The sequence below is a fragment of the Bos grunniens genome, chromosome 4, assembly GCF_055505025.1.
Source record: "Bos grunniens cultivar Pamir isolate PY7600 chromosome 4, Bosgru_T2T1.0, whole genome shotgun sequence".
Taxonomy (NCBI): domain Eukaryota; kingdom Metazoa; phylum Chordata; class Mammalia; order Artiodactyla; family Bovidae; genus Bos; species Bos grunniens.
In genome coordinates, this window is record NC_141168.1 from 27,272,412 (window position 1) to 27,298,762 (window position 26,351).

At 36.7% G+C, this 26,351-nt stretch overlaps 1 protein-coding gene across 1 annotated transcript in view; it reads left to right on the forward strand.

The window, feature by feature from the left end:
- The window catches only part of TNPO3 (transportin 3), a 78,648-nt gene that overhangs the window by 21,730 nt on the left and 30,567 nt on the right, over positions 1 to 26,351 (forward strand). The window contains 8 exon segments of the mRNA XM_086395727.1: positions 4,735 to 4,935; positions 5,920 to 5,993; positions 7,671 to 7,827; positions 17,609 to 17,752; positions 20,364 to 20,539; positions 21,277 to 21,415; positions 22,624 to 22,770; positions 24,909 to 25,016. Of these exon segments, the coding sequence (XP_086251853.1) occupies positions 4,735 to 4,935; positions 5,920 to 5,993; positions 7,671 to 7,827; positions 17,609 to 17,752; positions 20,364 to 20,539; positions 21,277 to 21,415; positions 22,624 to 22,770; positions 24,909 to 25,016 (1,146 nt within the window).

Here is a 26,351-nt window from a genome sequence, read left to right on the forward strand (position 1 = left end):
TAAGACTAATTTTGTGGCCTAACATTTGGTTTATCCTGGAGAAATTTTAGCCTTTTTGAGATACATTTCCTGTTTACTGTACTGGCCCCAACTGGAAATCTGGACTATTTACCAGTCCTCTTCCTTGGTGAGCTCTGAATTCCACTTTTTATCTCCCCATTCTTGTGAGATTCCCCAAAACTCTTCAGCTTCTTAAGCTTCTTGTCTTCCATTTCAAATACGTATATAAATGCCTTGAGAGGAGAGGTAGAGCCAAATATTAGGCTGAACTCTCCTCTTTCTTGTCTCTGGAATCAGTAGCTCATGTTCTAGATGTTTTGGTAGTTCTTATGTCTTCAAACTAGTTCTTTTGATATTTAATTCATTTTTTTCTATTTGTTTTTGGCTGGAAAATTGGTGTAAAGCCAGCTAGTATGGTAAAACCAGTGTTGAGATACTTGATTAGTGCTATGAACGTTACAGCTTTAGGTTGTTTAGGGAGCATGTAGTGCATGAAACTAACTCCTATATATTAAAAAGCTTCACTATGCTTTCCAAAAAAAAAAAAAATGTAATTTAAATTTTTACAAAAAGGATTTTATGATAACATCTGCATCTTCATTTTTTAAATGTATACCTTGGGAATACCTTATATTAGGGCTGCAAATTCATATTTATTCTTAAAGACAGTTCCAAAGGACATGTTAAATAATATTCAAACATCATCAATGGTGCTTGAAAAATAAGTCTTTGCATCCGTACACCCAAGTTAACAGTTCTGCAGAGGGACATAGCTGTTCTGTTTTGTTTTGTCTTTTGGTTCTGCCCTTTATTTTTGAGATCTCTATTTTTAAGGATATAAGGGTATTTGTCAGAAATACAGATAAGATTTATAGAGAAATACAGATAAATATTAATAAGAAAGATACGATTGATGTTTTCGCTAGTTTCTGCCATTCAGATTAAAGCACAACATGACACTGCACCATCAATGCACTTGTCCACAAGGGTTCTAACCTGGTGGGTTGACAGATTTCACTAGAGAGAAAGACTTCATACTAGTTTAATCTAATAAGCAGTACTGAGTTTTGTTCTGTTTCTTAAAGACAGATATAGGAAAACCACACAAAGCAAATGTATAACTTGTTGAATTACGGTAGATGTTTTGAGTGACTTAATCTTCTTTCTCTCCCTGTTCTGTACAGGACTCTGGGTCATTTGACCTCTCGAGTTTCCCTACAGTCTTGATTTTGTTTATTGCGTAGTTAGGATGCAGTTCTACTTTCCTGTGTATTTCCTGCAGATTGCCACCTGGATCCTGAGGCTTAATGAGGTGCAGGTTTGTTCCTTTGTCCTTGTGGTGATCTGCTCTTTCAACAGGAAGCACATAATATCTGATTGTCTGTCTTCATGATCTACTACTGTGAAACAAATTATCCTGAACTCCCAAGACTTTGTGACTTAAACCAGAAACCATTTCATTGTATCTCATACCTTTGTAGGTCATGAACGTGAGGAAATTCAAGCAGGGCTCTGTGAATGATTCTTCTCCATGAGGCTTCATTTGGTGGATGGACTCTTCTGCACTCTGAGATGACTTCAGTTACATGCTTGACACTCTGGTGGCAATGGCTGGAAGACTTGACTTAGTTGGGCTTCATTTGCTTTCCATGTAGTCTTAGGCCTCTTTCCATTGTCGCTCTAGCAGAGCAGTAGTCTGAGTTTTCTTAATAGTAAATGTTAAAGAATTTAAGGGCTTCCCTTGTGGCTCAGGTGGTAAAGAATCTGAGTGCAGTGCAGACCTGGATTCAGTCCCTGGGTTGGTGAAGATCCCCTGGAGAAGGGAAAGGCTACCCACCCCAGTATTCTGGCCTGGAGAATTCCATGGACCATATAGTCCATGGGGTTGCAAAGAGTCAGACATGACTGGGTGACTTTCACTTCAAAGAATTTAAAACCACCACAGTAACCAATGAATATTTTGGGGAGATAGTTTGTTGTATTGTATCACTTATCCATGAATCTTGCTTGTAGCAGTTATTTCTGAGGTGTTCTAACAGTGGTGATTTTCTATTCCCCTCCTTTGCTTTTATTAACTAGCATTCTTCTGTTAAAAAAAAAAAAGATGTATAATATCCTGCAAATAACCTCCCTCATTTATTTAGTTGTTACTCATATCAGTATGTACTCATGGATTTTGTTTTATTTTTGAGTTATCCAATAGTATCATAATTTGTTACTCCCAGGTTTTGTAGTTTAGGCCATTGAGAGCTTTTTCGGTTAGCACCTATGTCCTTTAGTTTTTAAAATATTTTTCTGGCTTACTTTCCTTGTAGTGATGCTATTCTGCTCATTGTCGTCCCTGCCCCACCCTCACCCCCCATTGCTATATATATGGCATTTGAACTCAGCGGTTTCTTTTTTGTGAAATCAGGTTTTTTGTTTTTGTTTTTTTTTTACCTTTTAGAAGGAGGCATAGCTAAGGGAGTATTTCCAACTTCATAGAGCTTCCTTTTCTGTTGTTTTCAGATAGTATTTACAGATATGTTGGTTTGATTTCTAAGATTTCCTAGCTTTGTTCCTTTCTTTTTTCCCTTTTGTCTCTGTTGTACTTGTTCTGTATGATATTCTTTTCACAGCAGTTTCTCCTCATTTGGGGCCTTGCCCTGACTTCAGTTTCAAGAATTGATAGAGGCTAGATGGTTCCATCTAGCCTCTTATGTAGGCCTGTTTTACTCACTTGCTTTTGGATTGGGCAAAACCTTTCTGTTTTCAGCTGCAGTCTTCAGATGGTTTTTCTGTTTTCTAGTGACTGCCTGTTGACACTTTTGATGTTCTCTCCTCTTAGATCCATTAGATACCTTGTTGTTTCTCTCTACTTCTGTTTTTACTAAGGTTGAAACAGGTCTTACAGATGTCACTGGCATGTCCCCATCCACTTATGTTTTGGGGTTCTTGGAGATAACTAGATAATACCTAGTTTTGTTGTAAATGTCTATAGTGTTTTGGTTTTGGTCTTTAATTGCTCTTGTTTTCATTAAGGCACTTATGGTTATTCTAAGGCTTGCTATTGGCTATTTTTTTAAATATCAATTTGAGCAAGATATATTTTGATGGCATGTTAAATCATAGGTATGCTTAGGTTATTGGTTAGATAATGAATGGCTAAAAACTATGTGGCTTAGAAGATATTTTATGACATGGTAGGGATAAAAAGTACAAAAAATTAATAAATACATTTTATCAAGAAGGAAGTTAATGTTTCATGCTTGGTTTTCATCAACTTATTACTTGATTAAAGCTAAGTTTTATGTCATTAAACATTGTGAGTTTTAGAGTCTCTTTTCAGTTTACTTTGGGAACTTATATAGGCCATTTCTTTGACTTTCCAATTATCTTTGGAAAGATCTTGAAGAATTGTTGTGTATTGCTTGTGAAGTGCTGTCTTCATAAGAAATTAAGTAGATAAATCTATGTGATCTCTCTCTGTAGTTGGCTCTGTTATTGAATTGAGATTGAAAAAAATTTTCAGTCTGTTATTACCAGCCCATTTTAGCCTGTTCCCATGAAGAGGCCGGAGAAGGCAATGGCACCCCACTCCCCTACTCTTGCCTGGAAAATCCCATGGGCGGAGGACCCTGGTAGGCTGCAGTCCATGAGGTCGCTAAGAGTCGGACATGACTGAGCGACTTCATTTTCACTTTCACGCATTGGAGAAGGAAATGGCAACCTGCTCCAGTGTTCTTGCCTGGAGAATCCCAGGGACGGTGGAGCCTGATAGGCTGCCGTCTATGGGATCGCACAGAGTCGGACACGACTGAAGTGATTTAGCAGCATGAAGAGGCAGTTTGGTGTAGTTTATCAGTTGTTAATTAGTTGCCTACTTTATACTGAATGAGTTTGTTCCCAGAGTATCTTTCAAAATAAAACTTTTTTAAGTCTTACAAGTTTTTATAACTTGTAAAAAAGAGACCAAATTTACAGAGACCAAATTCTGTGCTTTCATTCTATTTATTATTTCCATAGATGCTCCTGTGAAAATGATTTTAGTAGCATATATAGCACTTTGGCAGATATAAAAACATAAGAAAAGTAAGTATGTGAGATAGTTTTTCTGCTGTTTCAGTCAGCAACTAAATATTGAAATGTGAGTGAGTGAAGTTGCTCAGTCGTGTCCGACTCTTTGCAACCCCATGGACTGTAGCCTACAAGGCTCCTCTGTCCATGGAATTTTCCAGGCAAGAGTGGGTTGCCATTTCCCTATTTAAATATGAAATACCAATGTATTCTCCTATTTATGGATATATTAAGATAGCTTCCAAATACAATTCTCAGAGTGAACAAAAGCTTACTTACTTTAAATGGATAAGAGAAGAAATATCCAACTTATGGTTAGCATTGGGAGCTATACAAAGACATTTTAGTTTTATTAGAAACTTTGAGACATTTTTCTTTATACTCACCCCCTCTACACAATTAATAATTCTAATCAGCAAGGCTTAGATCTCTTTATTCAATTGATAACTTTCATGCCTTCCTAGAATCAGAAGATTTTAGGTAGTACTTTTGTTGAGCTCAGCCTATAAAAATATGCAGTAGTTTAAAGTTTTGACTGAATTGGTTGGTAATTTATCTTTCAGATTTTTTCTTTCATTATACTTTAGTCTAAATAAGTTTGTATGTGTATTGAGGTTGCATGGCATTAAGGTTGTTTAGAAAAGTAGTTTTTATGACTTTTTTTTTTGTCCCTTTTAGGTTCATGCATGGGAGATTTCAGACCAGTTGTTACAGATCCGGCAAGATGTAGAATCATGCTATTTTGCTGCACAGACCATGAAAATGAAGATTCAGACCTCATTTTATGAGCTCCCCACAGACTCTCATGCCTCTTTACGGGACTCATTACTAACTCATATCCAGAACTTGAAAGACTTGTCACCTGTTATTGTAACGCAGGTAAATCCTATGCTTCTCATTAGGAAAATTTGTAAGGCTATTTGGATTTATCAGGTTAATTTTGATTAGCAATGCTAGGCCATGAGAAGTGATGTTAACTTTTTAAAGACTCATTGCTGTATTCTTAGAAGTGAATAGAATGTGAAAAATTTAACGTGAAAAATTTAAATCTTTGTATTTATCTTAGAATTCATTTGATATCAGACTAACTTAAATAACAAAATTGAGGGAGGTGTTTAGGTTTTCACAGTCACGTTATGTGTGTGTGCGCGCATACACACACACACTCTTATTACTTTGTAGATGATAAAGTACTGTCCTGGGTCAGAGGTCTACGTAGTTGCCTTTTTAAAAATCCTTTCTGGACTGATTAGCTATTAAAAAGTCTCATGAATGAAATGGTAAACTAGAGCATCTGGCCTTTCCACCTTAGATAGGGAAATACATTACAAAGGAAAAGTGGACGACACTTCAGTGAATACATACTCACATGTGCTCTCTGCCTGGCATAGAAATACTCTTGAAGAGAAAGGAGGCTTTTGCATAAGACTTCAAGATAAGAAATTAAAGGAGAAGGGATATGGCACTCTATTACTGAGTGAGTCAAAGGGCTGACTGTCAGTAGCTTTGGGTTTTTGACAAAGTATATTTTATAAGTCCATGAAGTTCTATGGTATTGCCAAATAAAAGTAAGTATTGATATAGTCTGAGGAAAATCTACAGTCTGTTCTTTCTGACTTCTTTTTGTTATGTTTTAATTTGGTTTTTCATTTTTAAAGGTTAAATTTTAAATCCCAGCAATTTGTAGTTAGCCCAGAAGAATTTACATGATACATAGCTGTATGAGAAGAAGAGTGGTATCGCAGTCTAAGTTGTCATATTGTTTGGAAGAAATTTAGTTTCTTTGCTTTCCAGTTAATATTATTGGTAACTGTATTTCTGTTCACCTGTCTATTCATTTATTTAATCTCTCTTTTTACTCAGCTGGCCTTAGCAATAGCAGACCTTGCCCTACAAATGCCTTCCTGGAAGGGATGTGTACAGACATTGGTAGAAAAGTAAGTAGCTTGTTTTGACTATATGCTGGCATTTGGAATTACCATTAACCTACATAGAGAAATTTGTTAGCAAAAGCTGGACATTTGGATTATTTCCCCCAACTTTCCAGTATTCTTGCCAGGATAATCCCCTGGACAAAGGAACTGGTGGGCTATAGTCCCTGGGGTTGCAAAAAGTCAGACATGACTGAAGGGACTGAGCATGCCCAAACTTTTGGCATAGATTTATTTATTATTAACCTTTGTTACAGTATAAGAAAATGATTTAAAATTTAAATACTCCAGAAGTATGTCATGTGGAATGTTAAAGACTCATATAGTTTACACACACACACACACACACACCCACCCACCCACCCACACCCACCCACACTCTTCTTGAATTAACTACAACAAAAAACCTTTGTTGTCTTGTGGATCACTCCCACTAACTGTCATATCAATGGTCTTTATAAAGATACAGTCAGAATGTTTATTCTTACTAATTGGGATTCATTTCATGTCTATAAAAAGGACAGTATTATTTTTAGATATATGGAGCTTGCTGCTTTGAATAAAGCATTTCCTCATGATCTTGGCAAGATAATCTTGATATTTGCTTGCATTTTGGCATTTGGTTAGGAAATTATTTTTAAACAAAGTGGATGTCCTTTTTACTACCAACTATAGTGTGTCATTCGGAGAAAGCAATGGCACCCCACTCCAGTACTCTTGCCTGGAAAATCCCATGGACGGAGGAGCCTGGTAGGCTGCAGTCCATGGGGTTGCTAAGAGTTGGACATGACTGAACGACTTCACTTTAACTTTTCTCTTTCATGCATTGGAGAAGGAAATGGCAACCCGCTCCAGTGTTCTTGCTTGGAGAATCCCAGGGACGAAGGAGCCTAGTGGGCTGCTGTCTATGGAGTCGCACAGAGTCGGACATGACTGAAGCGACTTAGCAGCAGCAGCAGCAGTATAGTGTGTCATTAAAACCTTTATGTAGATAGTTTATTTTTTGTTTTAAGAAACTTTTTATTGATAATATTATGCGTGCTCCTTGAAAAAATTCTAGCACTATGGAAGCTTTCAAAGTAAAAAGCAAATATTTTTGTCTCTTCCTATTCATATATTTTATAAGTAACCACTATTAGTGACTGACTGTATAGCCCTCTAGACTTCCCTTTAAGCATTTTAAAATAAAGAGATGTATATGTGTATTAATATGCATAAACATGTATTTTCTTCAGCTATATGTATTAATATGTTTCATATACTTTTTTCACTTAATTGTGGACATCTTATGTTATGACATAGATACTCATTATAATGTCTATATATTCTCCATTGTATGATATCTGTAACCTTTTTTATCCTAATATGAGGGACCTTTACATTTTCCCAGTATTTTTGCTATTATTAAAAAAAAATACTTGTGCATATACATTTCCATGTGTGTGTGAGATTTTTCTGAAGGATAAATTTCTGAAAGTGGAATTGCTGGGTCATAAATTATTATGCAAGTTGAAAGTTTGATTTCTAGATGTCCTTCCAGAAGAGTGTGTCGGGTTTTTCTCCCCTTTCACTATAGTGAGAATTCTACTTTGTTGTCATGGGTTATTCTGATGGCTGTTTTTATCTTATGTGATTGTGTATTTTTGGGCTCTAAATAACTTATAGCTCTCCTCTTTTCTTTAGATATAGCAATGATGTAACTTCTCTGCCTTTTCTGCTGGAGATCCTTACAGTGTTACCTGAAGAAGTACATAGTCGTTCCTTACGAATTGGAGCTAATCGGCGTACAGAAATTATAGAAGATTTGGCCTTCTATTCTAGTACAGTAGTATCTCTATTGGTATGTTTGAAATACTGAGTTATTGCCTATGTGCAAAAAGCTTTGGTGGTTATTTTGTAATTCAGTAGCACTATTGTAAAATAGCTTTCTTAGCAAAATTTGGCAATGATAATACTATGGCTTTTATATAACACTTTACAGTTAAGAAGTACTTCAGAAACTATACTTTTTGAGCTTCTAAGTAATGCTGTCAGGGTGGTATTGTCTCCATTTTATGAATGAGAAACAGGTTTTAGAATTACACAACTGCTAATTCAGAATTTGAACTCAGGTCTTCTGATTACATATCCCTTGTTCTCCTCCTTCCTGCTACCAGCTGTAGGCTCTTGAGTAAGGACTGTGCTCCAGGAACTGCATATAAATTTACTTAAGGAAAGATCCTCTCTAAGGGATAAATTGAGAGTTTTTGATAGGGTGGTGGTACTTGACTTTACTTCACCTTTGAATAATGTCATAATTATAGAATATACTGTTCTTTAATAAAAAATAGTTAAATGTGCTTGGATCCTTTTTGATTAGGTGGAAATTTTAATGTCCTCAACCAGGGTAGGTAAAGTTACGGTCCATGGGCTGTTTGTAGATGAAGTTTTACTGGGACACAGTCATGCCCGTTCAGTTACATGTTGTCTGTGGCCATAATTTTGGGCTAACAGCAGAATTGAGTAGTTTTTGCAGAGACCATATGGTCTGCAAAGCCTAAAATATTTACTATCTGACCCTTCTGTGGAAAAATTTTGCTGATTCCTGAACTAATAAATGGTATTAAATTGATTATTTAGCCCATATACCATTTTTAGGTTTTGCGTCCAGGTCAATTTCTCGACAGTGTGGTTATAGTAGATTATTTTTCAGGAATGTATTTCAGTACTTCAGCATCATAGAACTTTTCATTTGAAAAACAAAGTTTTGTTTAAAATTGTGTTCATTAGAAGTTCATTGGAAAATTACTTTTTTAAGTTAAATGTGTTTTCAATTAACCATTTATTTTAAAGAAATCGTGTAATAGAAAGTTAGAAAATATAGATAATCAAGTTACATTCAAACCATCTATCACGCTGTTAATCCTTTAGTATGTATCCTCTGTGAACATGTATACAGATTTTGAAAATCCAAATGAGAATATGCTTCACCCACCCTTCTGGAGCCTGCTTTTCCAGTCCTCCAGCTTCATCTTTCCGTTTCAGTAAATTTTTGTATCATCTAATAAATACCTAGACCATATTCACATTTCCTGAGTTGGTCCTAACATATATTTGTAGCATTTTTTCATATCAATAACTAGTCTAGAACCATGCCTTGTATCAAGTTGTTATGATCACAGTCCCCCTTCTTCATTTTTTCAAAATGACACTGATTTGTTGAGACTGGACTAGTTGTTTTATAAAGCATCTTCTTACTTCCTGGATTGTCTTTGTGTCATTTAGTTTGTTTTTCTGTTCTCTATAATTCCTCTAATCGGAAGTTACATCTAAAGCAGCCCCACTCAGTAGGAATTCCTCAAGAGAATTAAGCCTTAAATGCCCTAAGGCGTCTACAGTTTCTCCTATATACCATTCACAGGATGATTGAGAAAATAGACACTCACATCATTTTCTGCAGGACTTAATTCTTTCCCAGGAACCTGGTAAGAAAGACTGAAAGACTTTGATAGGTTAGTTTTAAAAGGTTAAATATTTTTAGCTAGAAAACAACTTAGATATTTCCTCCTGCAATTTATCAGAAGATATACGTTTTGGTTGACCTTCTAAAAGCATCACTTTGGTTAGTGATGCTGTGCTAGGATTGACTAGATTAGAATGATGACAGTTTGATTCTTCCATTTATAAAGTTTTTTTCTCCCCTTACAATATAATGCAGTTTGTATGAATGTTAAATTCTAAGTTTATAATCCTTACCTTAATAATTCCATCGTGGTTTGCAAAATAAAGTTTTGCTAATTCTTTCTTTCTACATGTATATTAACATTCTTCTAAGTTCCCACTAGAAAGGCAGGATGAATCTTTAATTTTTGATTATTCTGTTTTCTCTATAAGGATTTTGTTTTTAAGATTACTTAAATGTTACTTTTTCCCCTTGACTTTCTCTTTATGGTGTATTATGGTCCCATGAGTTTCATTGATTCAGGGTCTTTGCTTAAGTTATCCTTTTGATGCTTTAAATGTTACGACTTTGGCCACTGGAGCACATCTTTATTTCCTCACAGAAAAAGGTAACTAGTAATCATCTAGTTACTGCTTTGCCCCAGATCTAGAACCCTTGGTTCCTTTTAGTATCAGTTTGGGTCCAGTCAGGAGAGAGAAACCACCTACTAATTTATTGGGACTATTCAATATAAAGAATGTTTAACTATAACAGGTATCTGTAGTAACAAGGGATTGTCTAATAAGAGGTAAAGAGAGCTCTAAAGAGTATACAAATAAAACAGATACAAGGAGCAGTCATTAAGGTCAAGGCTAAGATAGAGTTTCTAAGGAAGGAAGAGTTCACCCCTCTCCCAGGACTGAGATTCAAACCCTGTTGGTGATGGTTTGGTCATGGTAAAGAAGTCACCGTGGTGCTGCATGCCACTGAAAATCTCTCCTCTCAAACTTGCTAAAAATCTGCTTTCTAGGAAGGCCAAGAAAGTTGTTAGGGAAGGTATCTCACCAGAGGCACTCTGCAGCAGAATCAGCAGGGTGTGGGAATGCCAGAGGAGGCTACTGGCCACTGTGTAATGTAGGCACTGGAGAAGCTAAGTGCACTGAATCTGTTGCTAAAGAAGAATGTACATTCCTTAGGGGCCAGGAGCAGTTTGCTGAAAAACTGTTGGTGAGGATGAGAGTTGGTGCTGGAGAAAGTGCTGGCCAATATACTGCAAGAGCTGGACACCAGAGAAACTATCAGTCTGGGGCTGAAGAAGCTGCATGTTCTTTAGAAGGCTGCTTAGTGAGCACACTAGAATCAGGAAGCAAAACCCTTTTCCTTCTGCACTTTCTCTCTAGTGACCTTCCGACAAAAAGTTAGTACCAGCTGGCACGGGACAAAAATATTTTAAGGGCCCAGATCCATTTTCACAGAGTAGTTCTAAAAGGGTGAATTTGGAGCTGAGAGGCAATAGTTCTGCAGCTGGCCACAGTCTTGCCTTTTAACTTAGCTCCCATAGGTGCTCTTTTATACATATTTAAACACCAGTGCAGTGGTGTAACAAGCAGATAGAAAATATGGAACTACTACAGTCCTCACTTATATTGATTACAAGGCTGTAATTGGTATATATGGCTTTTTTCTTCCACAACTCATTTCATGTTTTCTCTGCTGCTATAGGTTGAATATTTGTGTGTGCCCCTGCCTCGAAATTCATATGTTGAAAACGAATCTCCAAGGTGATGGTATTGGAGATGTGGCCTTTCGGAGGTGATTAGGTCATGACAGTGGAGCCCTCATGAATGGGATTAGTGCCCATATAAAAGAGACCCCAGACAGCTCCCTTCCCGTTTATGCCATGTGAAGACACAGTAAAAAGACAATTGTTTATGAAACAAGGAGCAGGTCCTCAGCAGAGACTGGTACCTTGATCTTGGACTTCCAGTCTCCAGAACTGTAAGAAAGTTTCTATTGTTTATAAGCCACCTGTTCTGTATTATTCTGTTAATAGCAGCCTGAATGGACTAAGACACCTGTCCTGACCAGAAACTTAGCTGCTTAGGATTCTTTACTCTGTGAATTTACCCAAGACTTCATTCCCAAAAAGTCTGAGCCCTCAATCATCCTGCCTTGTGGATTGTTGTTTCTATAGTTTTCCATTAACCTTTTGGGCATGGAAGTAACAAAGAGACTCCCTAGAAAATCCTCTGGGTTCCAGACCTAGAACTCCTTGCTTTGATTATATAGAAGCAATACAGTGTTTCACTGGTAATTGTGATTCGTCACTCTAGTCTGTAAAGTAACTCCTTTTCCTGTTGGTTCAGTGGCATAAGAAGCTCCCATTGTCCAGGTGGTATTTTTATGTTCCAATTCACTGGAATTATTTTTGAGTTTCCTATTGGAAACATACTTTCTTTGGGACCCAGATCTCCAAACTAATAGAGCTCAGAGTTGCCCATTACTGTACTTCCTTTACTCTGATACGAGTTTCTTGATTTGCTATGATACCATCATGGTTAGATGTGGTATTCTTTGAGTCTATGAATGATAATGTTGACAGAAGCATTATAAGCAGGGAAGACGGTTCTATATCCAGAATTTGTGCCTATTCCTATGAGAACAAATCTCTGCTTCCTCCATGATAGAAGCCAATATAATCAGTGAACCTGGTCTCCGTGGCAGTTGGTGCCACTGGGGACTCAGTGTTCGTCTCTGCTGTTGACAGACACTCATCAGTATTGTTTACCTGTTAAGCCTTGGTAAAGTGGAAATCCATGTTAATATATGTTTAGCCTCCATCCCTACTACTCTGGCCACTTTGTTTGTGAGCCTATTGAGCAAGCACTGGATGGCTAGGGAAAGAGGCTGACATTGTTAGAGTTTGTCATTTTGTCTATCTATCATTGGGATATAGTGATGCTCTGGTGGGTATTCACATCAGGCAGAAATCTGTGCCCATTTATATGTCATTCATATACCTCTTTCTCAGACTTGCTTGTCACCAATCTTCCAGTCTTGTTTCTGCCAAATCCCTGATCATCTATCCAAATGATTGACAAGGGTCCATGAATAAGTGGCAATCCAAATTTCTTTTCATCTCACTGCAGACATGGTGGACAGCTATACAGACTGCTTGAAGTTATGGCCACTAGGAGGGTTTTCCTTCAGCATTGGCCTTCACTGTGGCCCTGGAGTGGGCCTGTAATCCTATAGCTGTCTGCCTTCAGGTGGTACCAGCATATGCAGATCAATCTGTAATCCAGGCTTGAATGTTTTCTTCAGTTATCCAGTTGTAAGGAACATCCCAGGAGGCCACAAGCATGGACTGAAGGGGATGAATCAATGTAAGAATAAGTGGTGTCAGAGAATCTGAGCCATCTATACTCATGTAACATTTTTGTAGCTTCCAAATCTTCCTATACTCAACCTCTTTATATCATTTTCATCTGATGACAAGTCTCTTGTTATGCATGCCCAATCTTAAGGCTAGGTAGTTCAGTCAGTACTTAGTTCATGGTCGGAAGGTCAGGTCACATAATCACCTGATGTCCTATGGATAGGCCTGCCCAGGTCTTATAGTAAGCCAGAAGCTGATTTTCAAAAGACAGATAGTTACCTGTAGAAGAGTGCATAGATTTGTTCCAAAATTCTAGATATTTGTACTATGATGTTCCTATTGGTACTTCCCAGAGACTCCATACACTCACTAAATGAATACTCTCAAGAAAGTATACTTGTGTCAATGTTTGGCTCAATCTAGTGTTATAGTCCAGCCTTCCTCAGTCTAACACCTTTCTGCGTGTTTCCTAGGTTTCTTTAGACACATTTAAGTGAAGTTTCACAGTTGTATTGGTGTATAAGTTGTTTCCTCCTGTTCCCCTAGAACATTCTGAGATTTGACCCTAGTTTATGAGTATTATTGGGGATGTTTGTGGAAGGTGTTGAAGAGATTGGGCATCTTCTTTCAAGGCCTCTGTCTCAGATGGGGTTATTACAGGGCTTTGAAGCTGAGAAAGGCTTGTCTCAGACACTGGAAGGCAGAGGCTACTTCTATTGGTAAGGGAGACTCAGAGTGACTTGGATTACCAGTTTCATTAGGGTCCAACTGGATGTCCCCATTCCAGACTTCAGAAGTCTGCTGTTTACCAGTCAATTTCAGAACTTTGACATGAGAAACTTGGTAGGACTGTAAATTCAACTGTTGTTTGTAATTCAGCAAGCCACACAATTAAATTTTGTATATGAGTTTGAGCAATATTATAAGAGCTTCATTTAGAGCTGTCATGGAATGCTAGTCATGTTGCTAGTTCTCAGACTGTGACTTGAGCTGGGTTAACAGACCAAAGCTTGTAATTTTGTAAGCACTCAAATGACTAAAAAACATTCAGCAGCCATGATAGTCCTTATAGTTATTATTACTGCCATGATGATCAAGTGCATTTAGCTACTTGGACTTGATTTAGCACTTCATCGTAATTGATGACAGGTGATATCATCATGGTATCTGAAAAATATTGATATACCTTGTGGGACTTAATAAGGTCTATAAGTCTCTCGTGTCTTTTGTCTTGTTTTAGGACTTAGAGGATTAAATTAGTCCACAATTACCAAGAAAAATATGTACTTGGCTGTGATAGAAGATACTAAAGACTTCTTAGAACTTTTTTCATTTAGTTCCCCCATTTTCTCTTTAATGTTTTTATTCTATCTTTTTATTTTGTCAGTATTACACTTTGTGGTCCATTCAAATGGACTTATTCCTAAATATTGTATTCAACTTTTAAATTTTTTAAAAATATTATTCTTCTTGCTCTTGAACTGAGCCTGGACTCTTAATATTTTTCTCCCTTCATTTATTCTCCATTTTGTTAATTCAAGATCAATTATTATTTGTTCTTTTTCAGTCACTAAGTCCTGTCTGACTCTTTGCAAACCCATGGACTAGAGCACACCAGGCTCCTCTGTCCTCCCCTCTTTCCTGGAGTTTGCTCAAGTTCATGTCCATTGAGTCAGTGATGCTGTCTAACCTATCTCATCCTCTGCTGCCCCTTTCTCTTTTAGCCTCAACCTTTCCCAGCATCAGGGTCTTTTCCAGTGAGTCAGCTCTTCACATCAGTTGGCCAAAGTATTGGAGCTTCAGCTTCAGTTCTTCCAGTGAATATTCAGGGTTGATTTCCTTTAGGATTGGCTGGTTTGATCTTCTCGCAGTCCAAGGGACACTTGAGAGTCTTTTCCAGCACAATTCGAAAGCATCAATTCTTTGACACTCAGCCTTCTTTATGATCCAACTTTCACATCCGTACATGACTACCGGAAAAACCATAGCTTTGACTGTACATGAACCGTTGTTGGCAAAGTGATGTCTCTGCTTTTTTAATACACTATCTAGGTTTGTCATAGCTTTCCTTCCAAGGAGCAAGCGTCTTTTAATTTCCTGGTAGTAGTCACCATCTGCAGTGATTCTGGAGCCCAAGAAAATAAAATCTGTCACTGCTTCCACTTTATCCCCTTAGGTTTGCCATGAAGTGATGGGACCAGATGCCATGATCTTAGTGTTTTGAATGTTGAATTTCAAGGCAGCTTTTTCACTCTCCTGTTTCACCCTCATTAAGAGGCCCTTTAGTTCCTCTTCACTTTCTGCCATTAGAGTGGTATCATCTGCATATCTGGGGTTGTTGATATTTCTCCTGGCAATCTTGATTCCAGCTTGTGACTCATCCAGCCCAGCATTTCAAATGATGTACTCTGCATATAAGTTAAATAAACAGTGTGACAATAAATAGCCTTGTCATACTCCTTTCCCAATTTTGAACCAGTCAGTTGTTCAATGTCCAGTTCTAACTGTTGCTTCTTGACCCACATACAGGTTTCTCAGGAGACAGGTAATGTAGTGGAACTCCCATCTCTTTCAGTTTTCCACAGTTCATTGTGATCCATAGAGTCAAAGGCTTTAGCACAGTCTGTAAAGCAGACATAGATGTTTTTCCCTTGCTTTCTCAATGATCCAGTGGATGTTGGCAGTTTGATTTACCTTTTCTAAACCCAGCTTGTACATCTGGAAGTTCTTGGTTCCTGTACTGCCGAAGCCTGTCTTGAAAGATTTTGACATAACCTTGCTAGCATGTGAAATGAGCACAATTGTACAATAGTTTGAACATTCTTTGGCATTGCCTTTCTTTGGGATTGGGATGAAACCTGACCTTCTCTAGTTCTGTGGCCACTGCTGAGTTTTCCAAATTTGCTGACATTCTGATACAACACTTTTTTAACAGGATCATCTTTTAAGATATTTAATAGCTCAGCTTGAATTCAATCACCTCCACTAGGTTTGTTTGTTGTAATCCTTCCCAAGGCCCACATGACTTTATATTCCAGGATATCCGGCTCTAGGTGAGTGACCACACTATCATGGTTATCTGGGTCATTAAGTCCTTTTTTGTATAGTTCTTCTGTGTATTCTTGCCATGAATACACATGAAATGTTCCCTTGATATCTCTAATTATCTTGAAGAAATCTCTAGTCTTTCCCATTCTGTTGTTTTCTTCTATTTCTCTGCATTGTTCATTTAAGAAGGCCTTCTTGTCTCCCCTTGCTATTCTCGAACTCTGCATTCAATTGGGTATATCTTTCCCTTTCTCCCTTGCCTTTGGCTTCTCTTCTTCCTCAGCTATTTATAGAGCCTCCTCTGACAACTGCTTTGCCTTCTTGCATTTCTTTTTCTTTGGGGTGGTTTTGGTCACTGCCTCCTGTACAATGTTATGAACCTCCATCCATAGTTCTTCAAGCACTCTGTCTACCGAATCTAATCCCTTGAATCTATTCATCACCTCCACTGTATAATATAAGGGGATTTGATTTAGGTCATACCTGAATGACCTAGTTATGATCTCAACCACAGTCAGCTTTTTAGGTATTGTTTTTACTGACTGTATAGAATGTCTCCATCTTTGACTGCAAAGAACATAATCAATCTGATTTCAGTATTGACCATCTGGTAATGTCCATGTGTAGAGTCATCTCTTGGGTTGTTGGAAAAGGGTGTTCTATAACCAGCATATTCTGTTGATAAAACTGTTAGCCTTTGTTCGGTTTCATTTTGTACTCCAAGGAGAAACTTGCCTGTTACTCTGGATATCTCTTGACTTCTTCCTTTTGCGTTGCAATCCCCTGTGACGAAAAGGACATCTTTGTGTGTGTGTGTTTGTGTGCTAGGAGATGTTGTAGGTGTTTAACGAACTGGTTAACTTCTTCAGCATTAATGGTTGGGGCATAGATTTGGATTACTGTGATGTTGAATGATTTGCCTTGGAAACAAACTGAGATCGTACTGTTGTTTTTAAGATTGCACCCAGATACTGCATTTTGGACTCTTTGTTGACTATGAGGGTTACTCTATTTCTTCTAACAGATTCTTGTCCACAGTAATAGATATGCTGGTCATCTGAATTAAATTCTCTCATTTGAGTCACTTTTAGTTCACTGATTTCTAAGATGTCGATATTCAATCTTGCCATCTGCTGCTTGTCAGTGTCCAGTTTACCTTGATTCATGGACCTAACATTCCAGGTTCCTGTGCAATATTGTTCTTTATAGCATTGAACTTTACTTTCCTCACCAGACACATCTACAACTGGGTGTTTGCTTTGGCCCAGCCAGTTCAGTCTTCCTGGAGCTATTAGTAGTTGTCCGTCCATCTTGAGTGGTGCTGTACGGCATGGCTTACAGTTTCATTGATTTACGAAAACCCCTTTGCCACGACAAGGCTGTGAAACATGAAGGGGCTGAGATGATGAGTGCTAAAGACAATTCTCTTGTTAAGATTATATTAATACAGAAGTGGAATCTAAGAAATATAGTTGTTTCTGAAACATATGTATCTTTGAACCAGTCTCTGCCTCTGTGTAGCTCAGCTTCTCAGGTTAGAAAGTGGAGATAATAAAGATAATAATAGTATATACATACTTGTACAATTTTAGTGGAGGTTAAATGATTTAAGAGCAACAAGACAGTGTCTGGCAAGTAAAAAACACTTTTAACTGTTATTGCCATCCTTCTCAGTATCATATCTATAAAGTGATTGTAAAAATATTTCATTTTTTAACAATGTTTTAAATGTAAAAATTGGTATTATTTTTATAATTATTTTTTTCTTTTCAGATGACTTGTGTAGAAAAAGCAGGAACAGATGAGAAAATGCTTATGAAGGTCTTTCGCTGTTTGGGAAGTTGGTTTAACTTAGGAGTTTTGGACAGTAACTTCATGGCTAACAATAAGTTACTAGCACTCCTTTTTGAGGTTTTGGTAAGTAATGGCTTCATTTATGAAATGGCTTTTGTTTATTTCTGGCACATAGTCACTTAAACAGTAACTGCCCTTATGGGATATAAGAGTGTTTTCGGATTTTTGCAGTGTGAGTAGGAAGTGTATGGTAAGAAAGCAGCACTGTCCCTTCCTTGTTGCCAAATACCACATTAAGATATTATTTTTAGTGCTCAGAATATAATGTAGTTAGGTTTAAGAGAAAAGCAGTTTTATATGTAAATCATTGATTTACATATTAAAAGTCAAGTAACAAAAGTACCGTTGGCATCTTTTTCGTTATTTTTAAAGTATGAAGTTGTGTGTTTCTAATAATGACCATTGGATGGTTGAGACAATTACAGATCAGAATATTATCTTCGTAGTTGAGATAGTTAAACATTACGGTATGTGTAAGATGAATTTTGGGTTTTTGAGATTAAAAGTCGTGTCTTTTTATATACTGGTACATTTCTTTCTTAAACTTTAAAAGTAATAATGGCTAGTAGTACATTCCTCTGTCTTGGTTGATGGGAGTGCTTAGAATAAGACTAGTTTTTAGAACAAGAAGCAGCAGTATCTCAAGCACAAATGTTAAACTGGTCTTTGGAGGTGGGTGTGACTTTGTCTCTTTCTCCCTGATGGTTTTCCTTCCATGAACACATATTAGGGTGGAAACTCTGTATTTCCATACTGGGTCTATGCTGGTAAACTATTTAGAAGATGCTAGCATGATATTAATTGATATCACTGGATTTAAGAAAGAAAAGGAAAATGGATTCTTCAAGGAGACGTTTTAGATATTATATATAATGTTTTTAGTGTATTTTTGCTGTCATTCTTGCATCAGAAGCTAAAATTCAGGAAAATTAAGATGCTAGTAATTGTTTTGCTAATCATTATCTTTGTCTCCATGTCTGTTGATGCCATACCTTAATGATAATAATTCTGATTTTCATCTCACCAGGTTGTGTGAAAGAGTAGTCAGTATTAAAAAATTTAGGTCCCACTTTTTTTTTTTGAGTATATAAATATGACAACATATGAATGGAGGACAGTCTAAAATACACTTCAAACTTCAGTGATGACTCTTGGGAACTGAGATTGGGGTAAAGAACAAACCTATGTGCCAGATATATTCCTATTGTTTTCTCTATTGATCCAGTGTCATGACCAGTCCTCTGTTACTTAAGAATGTTTCTGGAGTCAGAGTCAAATATATTCTCATTCTTATATTCTTTCAGTGGTTTGCAGTCATGCCACATAAAACTAAATAGTTTGCTTTGTGCTAGGGCCTCCCTGGTGGTTCAGTTGTAAAGAATCTGCTTGCCGTGCAGGAGACGTCAGTTTGATCCCTGGGTCGGGAAGGTTCCCTGGAGAAGGAAATGGCAACTCAGTGCAGTATTCCTACCTGAGAAATCCCATGGACAGAGGACCCTGGCAGGCTATAGTCCATGGGGGTCACCAAAAGGGTTGGACATGACTTAGCAACTAAACAAATGCTTAGGCCAGGACCTTATTATATAGCTTTTTTTCTTATAGTTCTTTTAAAAAATATTTTAAAAATAATAATTGATATATACAAAAGAGTAAATTTGAACATTTATTTAACTTTTGAAACATTGTAATACAATGAATATTTTTGAGTTCACCACCACTCAAAGAATAACCTAATGAGTAATTTGTGTCTTTGTGCTTTTCCAACCCTGCTTTTATAGCTTTTTACCCCCTTGGAGATTCTAAATGTCCTTGTGTTTTATTATTCACAAATGACCAGTATGCCTTACTAAATTTATCCAATCTCTGGACTATTTAATAGAACCCCTAGAGGCCTCCCTCCTTGAACTTTCTAATATGCTCTAGTTTGTATCAGTTGCGTCCATTTGTCATCCTGGGACTTTTCTTTACTCTGCTATGGATTGGATTAACCTTTTTTTTTTGAGCCCATCTCAGATACTTTCCTCAGAAGGATATGTGGGAAATAAATACTGAGTTTTTGCATGCATTCTTGAGAAATGTTTTTATTTCATTCTTAATTAATGATTTAGCTTAGATATAGAATTCCAAATTCAATATTCTTTTTCTTCAAAATTTCCAAGGCCTTGTTTTCCTATATACTGGCAGGTATCATTACTAATGAGATGAGTAACTTGATTTTTGCTCCTTTCTAAGTTACCTTCTCTTTTCCCCAGAAGCTTTCAGAACCTCTGTTTAACCTTAGTATTCTGAAATATCAGAGTAATGTGTTAGGTTTGAGTCGTTGATACTTGTTGAACCTTTTCACTTTAAATAGTACTTGAATATCAGAAAAAAGATGGAGAAGATTTCCATGGAAAATAGGGCAGGGAACACAAGACATTCCAGGAGGGATTAGTGAATGGGAGAAAACGTGAATTTTAGAAGTCATGTGACCATCCATGATTGAAGTACCAAAAGACAGATTTGCTTGGCAAATAGTCAGAAATAGGAAGATTGATGGATGTTGTCTTGTTGAAGGCCATGAATATTAGGCTGTTATGTGTATATAAAGTACATGTTCAGAAACAGGCTTTAATTGCTATCCTATTGGATTACAGCTTAATTATCTTACTTCCCTATTCCTGCTACCTCCCAGCAACAGGATAAGACCTCATCGAACCTACACGAAGCTGCTTCAGACTGTGTGTGCTCAGCTCTCTATGCCATTGAGAATGTGGAAACCAACTTGGCATTAGCCATGCAACTTTTTCAAGGAGTCCTGACATTGGAGACAGCCTATCATATGGCTGTGGCACGTGAAGATTTAGATAAGTGAGTAGTTATTAAGGGCAGGAGACCATACAGCCTGGGATTCTTTTAAGTCACCTTCTTTTCATTCATATTTTGCCACTGAAGCCCTGTCTCTAGCTTCAGTTATTCTTTAGAGTTTACAGCTAAAATACATACCAAATCTTAACTGTACCTTCAAGTTTTAACATCCAAAAATTTTCTCCAAATTATGGAAGGAAATGAGAATGAGATTGAAGAGACTTAAAGAGTCTTCTTCATCTCCAAATCTCTCAGACATGCTGCCACTTAAGTTTGCTAGATTAAAAAAAATAAAAACCTCCATTCTTCATGACCCTGTGTAAATATATACATTGCATCCTCAAGATCCTCTGCTATTCACCTCTGAACCAGGAGTGGAAATCAAATGCAGAGGGAGATGTAGTGATCATGTAGAATAGTAAGTTTTAGCACTTACAGAGGATAAGGCTCTAAGAATTAGGGATGACCTTTGAAGTATCAAGTGTGATTGAATGGAATTTTCTTCAGATGTTTTAATAATTGAGAATTGAACTGACTTACTTACATTTGCTTATATGTTTAAAAGTATATGATTTAAGGAACGATGTTTGCTGAGGAGATTGTGCTACACCATAGCAAATAATCACTACATGTCTCTTAGGCCAAGGATTGTTTCTTTATTTGATTAACTGTGTCTGTGAGTATGTACACATAATATACAGATATCTGACTTGGTGTTCTTATTCCTTTTTCCTTTACAGAGTTCTGAATTACTGCCGTATTTTCACTGAACTTTGTGAAACTTTTCTTGAAAAAATTGTTTGTACGCCAGGCCAAGGCCTTGGGGACCTACGAACTCTGGAACTGCTTCTTATCTGTGCAGGGCACCCTCAATATGAGGTAGTGTTTACACTATGCTAATGCCATTATTTTTCAATTGTATGTTGCATATTGTCTACATTCTATTATCTCCTATACAGCTTTTTATTTGTGGGAAATTATAGTTTTATTTTTAATTAATGTCATGAAGAGTTTACTCTGCTGTGAATTAAAAAAAAAATTATATGTCAGCTTCTGCTTTGATTCTTTTCTGTTTTCCTACTTGGTTTTAGCTGGGCTGACTGGTACATAGCATGAAGGAATCTGTTAGAAACAAAGCTTATTACTTTTCCAATGAGGCCCCCTCTCTAGCTTTAGTTATTATTTAGAGCTTTATAGCTTAAGAAATATACCAAATATTAACTGTACCTCCAAGTTTTAAAATCCAAAAATTTTCTCCAAATTATGGATGGAAATGAGAATGGGATTCAAAGGACTTAAAGAGTCTTCTTCATCCCCAAATCTCTAAGACATGCTGCCACTTTTAAGTTTACTAGATTAAGAGAAAAAAAAACAAAAACACAACTCTATTTATTCAAAAGGCTTTATCTCCTCTTAATAGTATAAGAAGTGAGAAGAACTCCCAAGCTTGGTTAGCTCTATTTAAATAGCTTCATTTTGGATCTTTGATGGGAAAAGGATGGTAGGGCCCCTCTAAGGGAGGGGCCTAGTAGTTCTTGTGAGTCTCAGTGTTTTTTCTGTGATCACATAGAAGATAATATGTGTTTGCTTGACATACTTTCATGACAATATCTGGATTTTGTTGAAACTCAAAACAGTTTTGGGCAGAAGTATTGCTCTACTTAATAATAATCTCTCCTTTAAATAGGGCCACATATAAGATAAGCTGTGGTTTGTACAGATATTTGCAGGTTTATCTGCTGAGAGGTGTTTTAATTTCAAAAAAATAATTTCAGAATTTAGGGAAAAAGACTACATTTTAAAGAGATTTCTGTATATGTTTCTCTAAATTTAAAATTCAGTATACTGCTGGAGAAATTTTCTCAGGCCTAGACAGAGAATGTAAAGCCAGTCATCCTAAATGTTGAGTTTTGGGTCTAACATGGAAAGATAATTTGGGAAGATAATAATCTGCTAGAGAAAAGGTGGCTGCTAAACTGGTTCCACTCATACTAGTTTAAAGTGTTTCTTTCCTGTTAGCCCTAGTAATAATAAAACTGCTTTCTTTTCTGATCCAAATAAACCATGTTTTCTCTTTCTGTTGATAGGTAGTAGAAATTTCCTTTAACTTTTGGTACCGACTAGGGGAGCATTTGTACAAAACGAATGATGAGGTTATTCATGGCATCTTCAAAGCTTACATTCAAAGGCTGCTTCATGCCTTGGCTCGCCACTGCCAGTTGGAACCAGATCATGTAAGTTTTCTTCTCTATTTAATCATGTCTTGATTTCCTCTTCTTTTCAGTGCTAACTTGAAAAGGAACTGAAAAGATAGAGAATAAAGCTAATGGAATCTGCAGGTTTTCTGTCATTCTAGCTTACACTGAGGAAGTCAATACCAGTTTAATGAAGAGTGCTATGCCTATGTAGAAAGAAATCAGTCCTGCTGAGTCAGTAATTCTTCTGGGAATTTACCTTAAATAATTCTGCTGAAGAAAAAAATTGTTATGTACAAGGCATTATCTATAAATGTAAAATATGGTAAATCCATTTACAAGAGTATAGAAGAGGAAGTTCCTTGGTTAGGAAATTCCAGTGGTTAGGACTTGGTGCTTTCACTGCTGTGGGGCCCAAGTTCAATCCCTGGTCAGGGAGCTAAGATCCTGCAAGCTGTGCTGTGTGCCCTCCCCACAAAAGAGTATTATAGAAGAGTTACATAAATTATTATGTAGCAACTTGATGGATCATAATGCAGCAGTTAAAAGTAATTACTTGACTTCTCTGGCAGCCCAGTGGTTAAGACTTTGCACTTCCAATGCAGGGGGTGCGGGTTGGAGAGCCAGGATCTCCTGTGCCATGCAGCCAAAAAAGTAAATGAAAATAAATAAAACCAAAAGAAACTATAGAAAAAATTAAAATACGTGGTTGGATTAAAACTAAACACAAAAATGAAATATTTGTGTGAGGACATGGAAAATAACATGAGTCTCCCCTGAACACATAAGTGCAAATTTTTCTTTATATTACTTATGCTGATTTTATAATTTAAAATGTAGAAATAATCTATTTGCTTAGAAGAAAATATACAAGAAATATTATAAAATGGTTAATTGGAAAATGCTTCAACCACATTCTTTGCTTAGTTATTTCAAATTTTATAGTGTTTATTTCATCATTTTGGTTGGGTAGTTTAATATCTCTGTCCTTCAGCCTATAAATTGGAGTGGATTTTTTTTTTTCCTATTAATATTAAACCTGGCCTGAAAACTGTCTGTGCTCTATATCTTAATGTTAATGTTGTCATCTGAGTTATGGTATTTTGTATTTCCACAGAACTTTAGTGATGATTTAGTTCAGTGGTTTTCACTACTTTTTTTTTTAAACTGAGGAATCCTCAGGATTCCATAGTGCTTGGAAGCATGATAAGTAAAAAAAACAGAGTTACTCTGGTTTAAATGGCTGTGTTTGCTTGATCCCTTTCTTCTCTCTGCTAGTTCTGTGGTACCACTTCCCTTGTAGGTAATTCCATACGTTTGTAGGTGTGCCGTGCTTCATAATTCATTATCTCATCCGAGTCAACCATTATTTCCTCCTCATTCCTTGACTTTAATTTTTTTCATCTTAAAGCAAGAATGTTGAATTAGATTAGCAATTCTCAGTAATACTAAGGGCTTTTCCCAGAAACTCATGGTCCAAGATTCTTATACATACCCATAACATAATTAGTTATGTTAATCTCATAATTAATCTCATAATTAGTAAACCTTAGTGTACTCACAGGGGGATATTAGAGTAAGGAAAACTTCAGAAGCATGAAATGTGAATGATCTCTGTATTTTTTAATGAAAAAATTTAAATATACAGCAATGGTGAAATAATTTTACAATGAATATCTGTATACCTGCTGCCTAACTCCTACCATTAATATTTTATTACACCTGTGTTATGTATCTGTGCACCTATATAAAATTCTTTTTAAAGTCTAATATTCTGTTGTGTGTCTAGTTGTGGTAATGGTTGATTTTGGTAGATCTTGAATCATAAAGTTTCAGAGGCTTATTCAGTAATAAAAAGCTAGACTTTATCTACTATAGATAGACTTATATTCTAGAACACTTTCCACCTCCACCACTCCAGATTTTTCCAGCAACAGGCAGGATGTAGCTTGGACGTGCCAAAAAATGTTTCTCATCGTAAAGGTAGAGCATAGGTTGTATTGATTTGACATACCTTAATGTTTGGGATACTTTCTGTGGTAAAATATCTTTGTGATTTATGCAATTTATCTTTTTATTCATTGGGACTGAACTGCTTAATGGGTTTTTTATTCTTTTAAAAGTTAGTGAAAACCTTAGTGGGTTTAAAACAAATGTTATCTGATTTGAAATTTCAGGAGGGGGTTCCTGAGGAGACTGATGACTTTGGGGAGTTTCGGATGCGGGTGTCAGACCTGGTGAAGGACTTGATTTTCTTGATTGGATCTATGGAGTGTTTTGCTCAGGTAAGCCCATTTGAAGATTCTCATCAGCTTTACCAGTCATTCTAATTGTGTTCACTTCTGTGTCTTCTCTAAGTGTTCCATCTTTTTCTTCAATCTTGATGGCTAAATAGGACAGTAGATATGCAGGTGCCTAGCACACTGCCTGGCATATAGTAGCTATGTTTATTTAGTATCTTACAAGCCAATTGCAGTGAATAGTTCAGTTATTGTTTTACACTATATTCTTGCTAGTGAGAGCTGTTCCACTTGTACCATTGAAATGGAAGATCATAGATAAACCTTAAAGCCCCCAAGATACTTAAAGGGAATTTGGACCCAGCCAGGAAAAACAGACAAGTTTTTCTGCTTTTAATAATTATATATCAACTCCTGGCCATCTTAGTTATTTGGCATTTCGTTTATTCACAGTTATGGTTAGATTCCTTTGCACTGTCATCCCAGAGATGACTGTAGTAGAGTAGAAGAATCATGTCCTATGGCTTTCCTAATAATCAGTGAGTAACATTTTAGGTCATAAGGTTACAGTCATCACCATTCCATGTCACTTAACATTAGCATAATATCAGGTGGTTTTCATATTGCTGGATCATGCTCTGAATCCTGAAATACTGATTTTGATGGTTTATCAGTCATACTGAACTGACCTAATTTGGAAAATGGGTAACCCATGCATTTGGTGTATTTTGGGGAATCATCTGATTTAGAAAGTGTTAAAATAATTGTAACTGTATTTCTTTATATTAAGCAAAATGTGTTTCTTGACCTAATCACAAAGGGTTAGGGATTCTTAGAAAGCAGATTTAAGTGAGATCCCCACTAAATCACAGGCAGATGCTCTGTGCTCAGATTTCAACTCTTTTCTCACTGGCTCCGTGACTTTGAACAAATGACTTGTTCTCCAGACCTCAGTTTACAAATGTACATTAATTGTGAGTCTTGTCCAAGGTGTGTACTGTGGAACACCAGTCTCATGAGATGTTCTTTTCTGGAAAAAAATAGTTCTGTCAATTAAAACTGGAAAATGACCTAAATAGTATATTTAAAGGTTCTGTGAAGTCATATAAGAGAATTGTTTAATTTCATTTTACCTAGCAGTGTGTTATTTGATTATGGAAACCTAGACTAACAACCAGTCACATTCCACTGATGGCTACACCCTGGGAAGTTTTAGGACATCTCTGAGTATCCTGCTTGGTCTCTCCCCACCCACCCTTGCTTGGACATGGTATTGTGATGGGTGCTTCAGAACAGCTACTTTTTAGGAATTTAATCTGTACTGCTAGTGTTGATGCAGACAGGTAGTCAAAATAATAAATGTAAAGCCAATGCATATGC